The 13,716-nt window shown below is 51.8% G+C and overlaps 2 protein-coding genes across 2 annotated transcripts; one reads left to right on the forward strand and one right to left on the reverse strand.

Annotated features, from left to right (window-relative positions):
* Positions 1-2,905: 2,905 nt before the first annotated feature.
* Positions 2,906-4,575, forward strand: BU25DRAFT_353121 (general substrate transporter; the record flags this gene model as incomplete). Its single annotated transcript, XM_033703436.1, has 2 exons — positions 2,906-3,003; positions 3,054-4,575. The coding sequence occupies 2 exons, from the start codon at positions 2,906-2,908 to the stop codon at positions 4,573-4,575; spliced, it is 1,620 nt and encodes a 539-aa protein (XP_033556271.1).
* Positions 4,576-7,176: 2,601 nt separating this feature from the next.
* BU25DRAFT_426024 (uncharacterized protein) lies at positions 7,177-7,890 on the reverse strand (the record flags this gene model as incomplete). The annotated part of the gene is made up of 3 exons (XM_033708390.1): positions 7,177-7,414; positions 7,463-7,689; positions 7,753-7,890. The coding sequence occupies 3 exons, from the start codon at positions 7,888-7,890 to the stop codon at positions 7,177-7,179; spliced, it is 603 nt and encodes a 200-aa protein (XP_033556272.1).
* Positions 7,891-13,716: the final 5,826 nt, after the last annotated feature.

Consider the following 13,716-nt stretch of genomic DNA (forward strand, 5'->3'; position numbering starts at 1 on the left):
TGTTTGGGGAGGTTGTGACTGGGGCGGTGAGGACGAGGTTCTGGGTGGGGCAGTGGGGACGCGAGCGCGAATACGCAACGCGTTTCCAAGTGCCAAGGCGCGTGGCTTGAGAAGGTTGCTTTTCGTGACTGCAGAGATGAGATGACGATGTAATGGTAAACAGCAGACAATGAGGCCGGAGAAGAGCTGCACCTGACGGATTAGAAAGATGCGCGACTACCTCCTACGTGGTGTTCACGGTTCCTTCCCAGGGTTTGCTTTGCTGAGCTTGCCGTTTGCGCGAGCTGTCTGATTGGTTGATACGCGTTCGGCGGTGCTCCTGAGCGTTAGTGAGGTCTGTCTGTCAGAAGTCAAGCTTGTAGTCGAGGTGAAGAAGAAGGTTCAAAAGGGTCGAATGCGTTAGAAGGTAGTTGTCTGATCCTACTTCCTGCGTCCAAGCTTCTCTCAGCAATTGGCAACCGTCGTGCCTGCCTCTTGTTTGCTGCTGCACAACTTCACCATCTTGGCCGTCTCCCCCTTTTCTTTGAAGCTCAACGTCGAGCGATTGTCCTCATCGGCTCGTCAGTAGTGGACACGTAAGGCGACCCAATCTCCGTGTCCCCACAATCCTTCAGTCGCTGTCGACATTCGACGTTGGAGTGTCACCTGTCCCGTGGTTGCATCGGCATCCTCGCGTGCCGCCGGTCATGCTAGACGGTCAAGCTTTTAACGCACGGCATATCAGCAGAGTTGTCAACAATCAAGCAATTCACAGATTGATTGCCCAACTAAGCGTCAAAAGACCACAGAAAGGTCCGTGTCAGACCTGATCCAGTAATCAGTCTGCCTATCGCTTGATTGTTGACAACTCTGCATATCAACACCTTCGCTATGCTTGTTGTTCCATCTCTTCAGAGAATGTCACTCGGTCCGGCAAAATCAATGTCGCGCCGACTTGAAGTCGTTTGAACTTGAGGTATGCTGACGTGCGCGCATTTATCGGTGCCCAGTCGTCGCACACAATCGTTGAGCGGCGATGAGTGTATCAATTGCTGCAGGCCTCCAGACGATCATTCAAGTCCATCCCATCTCGGGTCCTCGGCGCATGTCTTGTCGTCGTGCTGCATCTGATCGGGTGATCCTCGATTCGAAAAGGTTTGGTACGGCTTGGACGGTTTGGTTCGCCACGACAGCAAGCGTCAAGCGCGTATTCATGTTCGCCGCAACACTGGACATGACGTCCTATTATCGTGACGATGCCAAGCAGAGCAGCTGGATCAGCATTTGCCTGTTGTTGCACATGTCATCATTCCATGAAGCCACCTCCAGCAGTCACGATCCCCACGAGCCAGTACCCCGCAGCAGCTGTCACTGCGCAGATCCTCTTGCAACCCGCGGAGAAGATGCCTCCCCATGGTACACGACCGGCGACCCTTCTCCAGCTTGGTGGGCGCCTTGCGGCTGTTGCAATTTTATAAATTGTCAGTCCAAGTGGAGACGAAGCATGGAGCTTGCTGTGGTCATAGCCAACCATTCGTGACAATCTCATAGACGCCCGAGGAAGCGGCGAACCCGGCACTTCTCCTTCACGCCTGGACGTGATCCTGGATTGAACTAAGTTGAACTGGGTTGAACTGGGTTGGTGTGTTGCACTAGCGGAAAAATCCTCCCGTAAGTTGTTCCAAGCGCGTCGAATCCTTCCAGCCTAGAGGCGCAAAGCTACCGAAAGCTTACCCACCTCTGCGGGCGAGACCGCGCTAACCCGCCCAGTGCCACGCAGAGCTTGTTGAGCCTCCAAACATCGGAGGGAACTAATGCACCCCGCTGTCTATCAGCCTTGACATGACCAATTGACGGCCAGAAGCAAAATTTGCTGCCAGCGTTCCTTCTCACTCCACCACGCTCCACTATCGTGCCCCATGGAGTCAGCCAATTTCGAGCCAGCGTGCGTCTGGAGCAGAGCCTCAACAGCGCTATCTCTCGATATCCACTGCGCTTGCGCCATTCCAGACAACTTTCCCGGTCATGCTCGAACGAGCTGCTGGGAGCCTTGCATCGCTGTCGCATGTCAGCATGGGTCAACCGGAGTCGGAGACCTGTGCTACAAGCAACACGCGGAGACCCTTGAAGTGAGTATTGTGGGTGAAGCAGTCGGCCCCAAGGTGGTCGCGCATCTGGGCTGCTATGCCATCTGCCAACACCATCGAGATTACTCTCGATGGCAGCAGCAACATGCTGCATCGACTGAAGAGTGACAAGTCACTCCAAGCTCATGATTGCCAAAATGAGGTCAGTGGCATGTTGACTGGCACGGCCCTGGTTCAACGATCATGCACACTAAACGCTCATTACCTGACTAGCAACCTATCACAGTTTCAGTCTTTGCCTCGGCCTGCCGTCTGACCCTCTCTGCGGACGGGGCTGCACAGGAAACCGATTCCTCGCGACCAGCTTTCCGACGCTGAAAGCGTTATGACAGAGTTCGCATTTGGAACACCGCCACCGACTTCATGGCCACAGCCGTACCTCGAGTCAAGTGGAATGACCCTCGACAGCTTCAACTCGAAGCTTACTGAGCACAATTAGTTCACGATGGTCTTGATTGCGAATCACAAATTTGGTTTGCATAATGGCCCGTCTGGTACGCTCCAGCTCCAACGCTAGACCTGTCGGGCGGAGTACGACGCTCTCCAGTACATTCGGACCATACTCCACTATCCAATAATACATTAGCGCAAAACTCCATGCTTCTAGCCTTCAGGCTAGCAGCTGCCCATGGGACTCCGCATATCGTGTAAACAGACAGGTGCACGAGTACTTAAGGTAGATTGCCTGCCGCCCCTGGAATCTCATCTTCACTGCTGTGAACCTCATCCGCTCTACACTACCCATCTACACAGCTTCTTCTACGAAGACATCTGCCATTATGGGTTTCATGCTCAAGGCCCCTGCGGGCACGCCTGGTTCGGCGGTGCCTGCCATTATGATCGGTCTGTTCGTCGCTTTCGGTGGTGTTCTCTACGGGTATGTCGTCACACTTTCCCTACCTTCGGGATTCAGTCTAACGTTCACAGTTATGATACCGGTACCATTAGTGGTATCATGAGTATGAACCACTGGAGGGAACTCTTCTCCACTGGCTACAAGAACGCCGATGACCACCTCCCCGATATCACTTCGTCGCAGAAGTCCCTAATCGTCTCTATCCTGTCCGCTGGTACCTTCTTCGGTGCTCTTACCGCCGCCCCATCTGCTGATCTGCTCGGCCGTGTCTACGGTCTCGTCGTCTCCAACGTCGTCTTCTGCGTTGGTGTCATTCTCCAGACCGTCGCCACTGACATCCCCCTCTTCGTTGCAGGTCGTTTCTTCGCTGGTTACGGAGTTGGTATGATCTCTGCGATAATCCCTCTCTACCAGTCTGAGACCTCCCCCAAGTGGATCCGTGGTGCCGTTGTCGGTTGTTATCAGTTCGCCATCACTGTCGGTCTCTTGATCGCTGCTATTGTCGACAACGCCACCAAGGACCGCAATGACACCGGTTCCTACCGCATTCCCATCGCTGTCCAGTTCGCATGGGCTATCATCATGTTCGTCGGTTGCATCTTCATCCCCGAGACTCCTCGTTGGTACATCAAGAAGGGCCGTCCTGAGCAGGCTGCCAAGTCTCTCGCCAAGCTCCGCAAGCTTGATATCGAACACCCTGCCCTCGTTGAAGAGCTTTCTGAGATCACTGCCAACCACGAGTACGAGCTGTCCCTCGGCAAGGCCACCTACCTCGACTGCTTCAAGGGCAACCTGGGCAAGCGTCTCGCGACAGGTTGCCTTCTCCAGGCTCTCCAGCAACTCACGGGTATCAACTTCATCTTCTATTATGGTACCTCTTTTTTCAAAAACACTGGTATCAGCAACGCTTTCGTCATCACCATGATCACCTCCTGCATCAACGTTGTTTCTACCATCCCTGGTCTGTGGCTCGTTGAGAAGTGGGGTCGTCGCAAGCTCTTGCTCTTCGGAGCCATCGGTATGGCTGTCTGCCAGTTCATCGTCGCCATCGCCGGTACCGTCGTCGGCACAGACAACCTCCCCGTCCAGCGTCTTCTGATCGCCTTCGTCTGCATCTACATCTTCTTCTTCGCCTGCTCCTGGGGTCCCGTCGCCTGGGTCGTCACTGGTGAGATCTTCCCTCTCAAGGTCCGCGCCAAGTCCCTCTCCCTCACCACCGCCACCAACTGGCTCCTCAACTTCGCTATTGGTTACGCCACACCCTACATGGTCGACTCTGGCCCAGGTAATGCCGACATGGGCGCCAAGGTCTTCTTCGTCTGGGGTGGCTGCTGCTTCATCTGCATCTTCTTCGTCTGGGCCATGATCTACGAGACCAAGGGTCTCTCCCTCGAGCAGGTCGACGAGCTCTACGGCAAGATCTCCAAGGCGTGGCAGTCTCCTGGCTTCGTTCCTTCTGTCTCCTTCCAGGACGTTCAGGACGCTGCTGTTGACAACCGTCGCATGAGCTTGACAGACGCTGAGGCCCAGGCTACTCGCAAGAGGTCTGCTCAGTACAACGAAACCTACAATGAGAAGAACTCCGCTGTTTAAGCATACAATGAGTAACGAGTAATGGTGTATGATGGGATGCATGATGGTGCATGCTGAATGAGCAAGGTGTTGGTGTGTTTTGCTATATCCATTTGGCTTTACTCAGGGGTTGTTGATTGCAACCTCGTAATGTATATAATCAATCGATACGAATCATGTTCTACAATTCTTTCTTTGTGTTGTGACTTTTATTTTCTATGCTCTCTTTGTTACCTTCTCACTCCATTTTGACCTTTGCATAACCATGGCATTGTTTACACAACACGATGCACCCATCCACCATCAAGCGCATCGAGAAAAGCCTTGCTCCCCACATCTGGGCATTGCGGGCTTGCCGCCACCAAGTTTTAGCTCTTTCGCTAGACGCAATCGCCAGCCAATCCGTCTGCGACTGCACCCCGATCATTCCTTGGCCACCTGACATCTGACGCGCCTTGTTGCCTCTGTGCGCAAGTCTACGCCACAAGCGGGATTTTCAAACGAACAGCCTGGTGATCAACAGATGCAGACGAAAATTCGATTCGCGGGAATGCATGGCAACAACATCACGAACGAGAAAAGCTGGAGGGATGTGGGTGACGTGCAAGTGCAGACGATGCGCATGTGGAGAATTGTGTGCACCATGATGCGATATCAGGGCGGCAGCATCGAGGGTGGAGGATCTTGGTTCAGGTGCACGCACTTCCGCAAAGGGGAGGTGGTAGCGTGTTCAACCTTCCACGGACTTGCTTCGCGCGGTACAAGCAAGAGAGATTCTTCGATAAGCACGATGTGAGCGAGGATGTACAGGTGGGTTTTGACGGCGTGGGACGCGATGATTTGCAGGCGGGTATTGCAATGAACTCATGAGATTGTCCTGTTCACAACGATCCTCAAGACAGAAGTCATTTACGATGTAGAGTAGGCCTGCCATGCCTGCCCATGCAATGATCTGTCAGAAGATTTGAAAATCGTTTATACCCGCGGTGTGAGTGGGTATCGCCTTGTCGACTTCGATAGCGGCTTGGGTAAAGTGGGCGGATGGAAGCGCTCCGTTACCTCTCACCAACTCACAAAGCGCCTTGAAGAGGTAAAGATGGGACGCGTATTCGCGTATCTTTCGGCCTCGAAGATCAAAAGTGGAAGTCCGCGACGTGCAAGGCGCGGTTCGCGATGGATTTCGATACAGGCTCGATGCGGGAGATATGTGATCATTGATGACGAAGTCGTGGTCATGGCAGGTCATCGTGCAGATGAGGCTTCGCAGGGCTGCAGATGTGGGGGTGGCTTCCCCACACTTTCCTTCCCCACGATGCCATCATCAATTCGATAGAAGCATCAATTATTGTTCAGACTCTTGCCTGTATGCCGAAGACTATTCCACCAAGCACATCCGCTTCTTCATCACTTCATTAAAAGCATGCAACCGACGCATTCTTGTACCTCCTATGGCTAGGTTAGAGAAAACGCTGCAATATCCAAGTTAGAAGTACGCAGACGAGACGTGATCGTAGCTTGGTATCAAAAAAAAGTGCGTCGCTTCTCATATCGAGAGCGGTGGAGCGCAAATAGCCGGGCTGCTGTCGAAGCGTTGGACATGGTGAATGTACTGAAAGTCTGTCCTTTTGTCCTTTGAGAATTCGATGGCATCCAAGGACATGATTCCGGTGACCGTTGGCACATTCTAAAAGTGCACTAAACAGTTCCGAATTCTTTTGGGTACTACACCCGTGGAGTCACAAGGCCTACGCGCTCAAATACCTACCGTTCTCCACAAGGCAACAAGACCACAGCGAGGAATGTTCACAGTAACTTTGCACACTCATTCATCATCCATGCACTGGGTTTGAACGAACTGATGAGTATGTAGGTAGTGGCTGCTAGATAGGGCAGCAATGCATGTGTATGGTGTAGCAATTGCGATGCATTCCCCAGGACAACATCGTGTCTTGCTGCTTCCGCAGTGCCCCGCAAAATTCGCTCACATGAATCACGCAGTCAAAGTGTAGTCACAGTGGTGTCGAGTTTGTTCAAGATAGATGTGTGGTATTCTCGTACTATGTACATAGCTTTTCCAGGTCGGGTACACTGTGCGTCGCGTTGGGCTGAATACTAGGTACCACTGCTGTCAAATTGTAAGAAAGAACGGTCAAGCGCTGGTGAATTTGCATTGACAAGGCCGGGCTTAGGACTCGTTGTAATGTCCTCATTGGTCGGTGTCATGACGAAAGGCTCTGCCAGTGTTCGTGGCTCATCGTAATTGGTTGAGCACTAAGCGTGGTGCTCAACTGCAGCCTCACTTTTGTAGGCGATATAGACCATGAATGCCGGGAGTTCATGTTGGTAAAAGAGGAAAGGAAGCCCTCAGGCAGTGGAATATGCCATCGCTGGGAATCCGAAGAGGTTCTGTGAGTAGGTGATACGAAACTTGTTCTATGAATCCAGCCAATTTTGACTGTACAGGCAAATTATGATAGGTTACAACCACAAACGCCGTTCCCCGGTCAACCTCACACCAAATCAACAATGGAAAGGTCCAACGATAGACGAAACTTCGCCTGTATATAGAGACGGGGTGGCCCTCCTTTTAGTATGTATACACTCTCCCTTTCCGCTACGCTACTATCTCACTGCGTTCTTGCGAGGCAGCAACGGCGGTGCGATGTCTGGATGTGCCTTCCTCTTGTGCACCCCTACTGCATCGCTTCGTTTGTAGGAGCGTTGGCAGCCCGGTACCTCACAGACGATGAGCTTGTTATCGCCATGCATACTGAGCATGTGTCGGGTCAGGTTCTTCTTACGATAATCACCCTTGAACCGCTCCTCGCAAACATCACATACCAACATGGGAGATCCAACACTAACTTGTGTCAGTAAGTTCAACATCCCAATCAAACCCGTAGCTTACTTGGAGAGGCCAGACGTCCTTCTCGAAGACTCGCTTACCCTCTCTGATTCTCTCGAGCCAGACGGCACACTGAACATGGAGGGATCAACAGTATTGCCAGTGGACCGACTAAAGAGCTTAGGCTCATCAGAAAAGGCGTGCGCGTCGCCTAGTGGCTCGGAATACCATGTTTGAATACAAGTCGACCGTGGAATCGAATTCCTTGAATCGAAAGAGGTGTTGGAAGACTGTGCTGCTAATCAGCTGACTTTCGGCCAGCCTCATGACACCAACAAGGGAGATTTGCTTACCGAAGGGCTTGTAATCACGTTTGATGCATGACCGAGATAGTCATAACCGGTAGTATCGGAGTCAACACGATATGGAAAGGTGAAATCCCAGATCTCTTCGGGCATCATACCGAGTATAAGGGGAGGAGGTTCCGACATATTCGATCACATTGGCAGACTGGCATTCAGCATCCCTTCAACCAGCGACAACCGGCTCTGAAGTATCATACAATATCCTTGAGGACCGCGACATACCTAAGCCCCAGGGCGCTTGCAGCGTTGTCGTGGCAGGCAAACATCAGGCAAGCAGTATGGTTCCCGAACACCTACCCGTCGCAAATTCCGACGAATGAGAGACTGCCGAAGGGACTTTTAATTCATGACAGTACGGCGCTGTGACGATCGAAGGTTGAGCCTCCAAGCTTGGTGCCAACGCGGCAGGTCCTTGCAGCGCCCTTCGAATACGTGGCTGCTTCAGAGGAAGCTGCACACTAGCCGTCGTGCTTCTAGCAGTCTCGCCAAAACTTCGATTGCGTCGGAAAAGCACCAAGGAAGAGAAGGAGTTGTTTGGTATTGTGAAAGAGAAAAAGATGTGTGGTCGACGAGCGCGTGCTGCCAACAGAGACCCAGGAGGACAAGCAGCAGCAACACGCTACGCTCAGTCGACCTTGCGACCAGAAGCCCACCCCAAATCGCAGCCAACACACACGACAGAAAGAACGAGGGGGCACAGCGCAGTCCACGATGATCTTTGCAGCCATCATCCTTGAGACTAGCGCATCGCTTAAGAAGCTGAACTTGGTCAAGCGCGGCGGCCTAGCATGAAGGACTCGAACAACACCAATCGTCGACACCTGTGCGCTGGCAGACAACAACGCTGTGAGGCATGCTTACCAAATACAGATCGTGTCGTGAGCCGGCCAGCTCGATGCATCTACACTGAAGTGCAGTCAAGAAGATCTCCAGAGTGAGAGGCTAACACCCCTCATCCCAGGGCTCAATACATAACCTTCCAAAGGCGACAACATGCAGCACAACACGGGAGATAAAACACCAGAGATGGCCGCATCGCGGGCGACAACTCAGAGCATCGCCTGGCGCCACAAAGAACTCTCAGTGATCAATACATGCAAGAAACTCCAAAGCCCACCAGGTCCTCGTTAACACATCGCACTTCCACTCAAAGTAGGGTCTAATCTGTCAACACTAAGCTCTCAATGGCGCGAGGCTGCAGAAGCGTTGGCGTATCACCGGGGTAATTGCCCCACCCCTCTCCAGAAAGTCAGTTCGACGTGGCATTGGAAATTTCAAGATTATTGTTCGAGCACCCTAACAACAACCCTGTAGCGAGTCAGAGGGCGATGCATCGGTTCTGCATCGGTTCTGCATACGCACATCACATCTGCGCTGCTTGTCACCCAAGATGCAGGCAGTGCATCGAACAACACATCATGCAAGGCTAGCCGCATACCAGAACGATCACGTGGTCTTTGCAGAGCTCTGAAGCCAACGTATCTACCGACATGATTCGAGTCCACAGCTTCCACAAGGTGCAGGTCGGTAGGTCCAATGGAAATGCAGTCTGGACGCGCTGATTACCACTGCCTCGAGAGTAAGGTTCACTGAGGACACCGCCCGGGCCAATATTCCAATCGAACCTTCCAGAGAGTATCTCGCATGGACTGTTGATTCGCGTTCTTTATACCTAAACCTTGAATAGCAGAGAAAGTAGGCTACGAGCCTACGAGTATTGAAGTCATACGAGGTACTCAGTTCAGATGACTTGCAACCTAACAAGGCATTTTAGGACCACGACTATAGGTACAAGGGCAGTAAAATGATTGTACTTGTGCTGAGAGCCTCGAGCAGTAACGTTGAAGAGATTGTCACCGGGATGTTGCGGCTAGCTTTTCCTGCAACTCGAGAGCCTGGTCTTGTCGTTCTTGGTAAGTGGAGTTGGTTACCAAAGAATGCTGTAAAGATCGGCGAACAACAGAAGAACATAGAAGAACCCTCTTTTGGTGTCTCTACAATATTGAGTTCATGCTCGCATGGCTACTGTCCTTTTCTCGATAAGCGTGAGCATAAACCTGTGCTTGAGTGCTGAGTTGTAAACATCAAAAGAAAGACCATAACCATGATGGCTGCCAAAAATGATCTTGGAAAATAAACTAATCTATCACACACTGTATGAAAATAAGACCGACGCCCACAGATCATACAAAGGTATGATGAGCACGTAAGCTGGTAATACGAAAGATACTTTTGAAGTATATCTTCAAAACCAAAGTAAAGCTCAACGTCCATAAGTGGATGTTGAGCAGATGAAAGATAAGGAAAGCATTTTGTATGTGAAGATGCACCTACCTCCTGTTCGCACGCTTCAGCGTAACAGTGCCAGGTGGCCGCCTAACATGCGAACTACGGCTTGTAGCCGCGAATAAACATTTGTCGAAAATCGGGTTCGATGGTGTTCTGCGTAGTAAAAGTGGTCCCGACAAAGCGCTGCAGTCGTGTTCGGCTGTGGTTGGACGACTAGTAAGCGCTTGCCCTCCTCCAAAGCACCATCCATGTAACCCCAACCAATCCGGATCTTGAGAAATACAAATATCGAGCTTTCTCGAGGTCGGATTGTACGCCCACTGCTGCTTTTAGCGCCTGTGATCCTTGATGAGCTGCGTGAATCTGTTATGTTGGTCGCATGCGTGGATCAACGGATGGGCACGTCCACCTCACCATCCTCAAATCGTTGTAGGATCTCTGTCTTTCAGTGCATCTGACTGGCTCGTGAGCGGCGGATAGGTCATTGGTTCGAGCTTATTTCGACTGCACCGCAGGCCAGATATGGGTCCTTGCTAACATGCTCAGAACGATGAGCTTCACAAACTCGGTAGGAACCGTCGCTTCACTGGCTTTGCTCGTACGGAATGCATTGGCTCATGATGGTACATGTGGGTGATAATGGCCACCGAAGTTGCGACTGGCAAGCGATGTTGAGTCGGAATGAAGGCCACTGACTGCAGCGTCACGGGCGCCTTCGCTAACCTTCACGCGTCCTTCTACGTCAGGCCAGCGGTGATCATATGGCTCCGAATGGGTTTTCCTGTGATGCACCCGAAGCGCATCACTGCGTTTGTAGGTGTGACCACAGCCAAGAATCTTGCAAGAGTATATGGGAGGTCCATCTTCGCTATGCTCGCCCTGCTCATGTCGTCGCAAATTCCGTTTGCAGTATTTGCCTTTGTAGGTACGGCCGCAAACGGTACATGTCACGAACTGTCGATTGGTGCTAATCCATGTCAGCCTGCATAGTAAATTATGGGTCTCGAAGGCATACCTCAGTTGACTAAGAGATGAACTCCGCGACATCTCCTCTCCGGCCAAAGACACGAACTTAAATGTTTGAGACGACAGACTCCGCCCCATAGTGACACATCGCTTTGGGTCTGTTTGTTGGTAAATCGGATTACCAGGCAGTAAGTGCGAACCCGATTGTGGTGTTGCTCTATGGCCATGAGAAAATCTTGAAACATGTCGATGTTGACGAGCAGCAGCAGAGTTGTATAGTCCTATTGACTCCGGATGATAGGCAGAGTTCTTGTTGAGGTCCAGGCCATTGAAGGAACACCCAGGTTTTCCGGCCTCGGAAGGCTTCCACGGCGGTACAGTAACATCTTCCCGGTCATATGCAGAATATAATATCTGAGTTCCGGTATGGTGGGCACCCTCTGTCGCAAATGATCGAAGTGCTAGAGGAGGCCATGGAGCAGCTGGAACGTGCAGTCGACCCGTTCTGATGACCTCTCTGGTTGAGTCGTTAGAATAAAGAGAAGGATTCTGAGGTGTTAGAGAGAACGACAATGAACCGCCAGTCCAGCCATGGCCATTTGGACATGGTGCAGATGAGAACGTGCCGTTGTGATCTGGCCAAGCTGATTCATTTTCTGTTGGAGGGCCAGCAGGAGTTAGTAAGTGAGACTGGTCGACAGAAAACAGGTGCTCGAGATTTGAGTCGTTGTTCTCATTTCGTAGAGTGTCGATTGATGCAGGGACGTCAAGAGGTGGATCTGTACGAGACCAGCTGAGCTCGGGGTCACCTCCATTAAGCTACGCTCACCGTCAGCCACATCGCCGGAAGTCGGGTGACTCATGGAAACACCCGGATAGCTTACTCACCGGTTCGTTCTGCCTCGCAAGAGCATCGAGGCTATTGCCAAGCTCAGTAATGTGCAAGTCTCCGCCGGTCCAGGCAATCTCAAGATCCAAGTCATCTTCTGGCTCCTCGTTATATGTGTAGGCAACTGGATGCGACATTTTGAAACTGTTACAGAACGACCAGCGTCGGGGGGACTGCAAGTATACTGAAATATTATCCGCAATCCATGGCTCGAACCGTCCCATGCTGTAGTCGTGGCATACTCCATACCATAGAAACTGCGAGGATGCTATGTGTGCCTCACTTCCTGGGAGGCCGCAGTTGGCTGAATGAAGGGTTTCAATTGCGGCTAGCGCCTCTTCGACAGCGCCATGAACCTTATGGCGAGGATAAAAGGCGCAATCCTGAACAAGCCACGTTGACGATGAAAACCCTGCGGTGGCTCAACTTGCTGGAATGCGGCTTACTTGTCGAGGATCGGGCTGAAGTACAAATCACATGGCCATACCAGGGTTGCCTTTGCGAAAATCCTGTGTTTGCTATTATCGGTGCTTGCAAAAATATGCAGACCCCCCTGACCTTGGTACAGTGATGCGTACAGTAGGTAAGTACTGTGGTTCATGAGGGCGGACAGCCTTGTGGGTGGCCGTTCACAACGTTGTTGCCCTGCAGGACATGTACCGGACTGTCAATTCTGTCAACCAAGATAGAAACAGCCACTTAGAAGCCTTCATTCTTACATAACGTAAGCCTGTCGCAGTAGTGAACCAAGTTCAGAGGGGTCTGTACATTTCAGCAACCATTATATTAACCAAATCAGGTTGCGATATTCGAAACCCTGAAAGAAGCTTAGCCGTCAGGGCTGCCAGTGATGTTGTCCATTAAAATACTCGAAATGCGATTGTCCTGTACAACACATTGACGGTTTCCGTGGCACGACCGCCGGGCTTGACGATTGGCGATGATGTAAAGTGACAGGACGACGGGTTGCTGACGGGTGTGGTTGCTGCGCTCCTTCCACCCCCACTCCAGGCGCCACGACCGGACAAAAGCAGGGGAACGTTGCACCAGCCGCACAAGCTCAAGCTATACAAGCAGCTGTTCTCTGGGTATCCCTATGGCTGAGTGAGCGTCGAAAGAATTCTGCACATCATTCAACTCAATTCCGCATCCTGGAGAGCCTTACTTCCTCGGGCGCACAGCGCTGCGTCGCCCCACCTGCGCTTAGCGCGGAGGCTTGTGTGAAGGACTCGCTCGGCATCAACCGCGTCCACATACAGATTGGCATGCGGCCATTTCTGAGACCGAGCGAATGTAAAGACGTGGTTCTGAGGAACGGACCGTCTGACGTAGCCCTAGACATAGTGAAAGAAGGCAATCGGTCTCGTAAGCATGCAGCCTTTGTGAAAGTATTACAGGCGTATCTCGCAGGAAATGGGTAAGGGTGTAGCACACGGCTAGACTTATATCAACTGGTCGGGCATTGACAATGCGACAGTACCCGACCTACCAGACGAAATCAGATGCTTCTCCCTGCTTCATCTTGCGCCAGTCTCACAACAACACGATGCTTTGACGGATGCGAAGTACATGAGCTGGATGCCTGAAAGTCCTGATGAAGTAAACTCTGCATGTCTGTCAGCGTATCATCGCCGCCTGAAGCACACCCTCACCCGCGAAGCAACCTTGAAGTGGCTTTGCACTGTCACTGTCAGCCCCAACACCCATGTACTGGGCATCAAAAGGCAAGTCCAGGCATCAATCAATACCAGGATGGTGTCAGTCTGCTGTATCTATTACACTTGTTGCTTGTCTCGTGAATAATTTTC

The sequence above is a fragment of the Macroventuria anomochaeta genome, assembly GCF_010093625.1.
Source record: "Macroventuria anomochaeta strain CBS 525.71 unplaced genomic scaffold BU25scaffold_48, whole genome shotgun sequence".
NCBI classification, from domain to species: Eukaryota; Fungi; Ascomycota; class Dothideomycetes; order Pleosporales; family Didymellaceae; genus Macroventuria; species Macroventuria anomochaeta.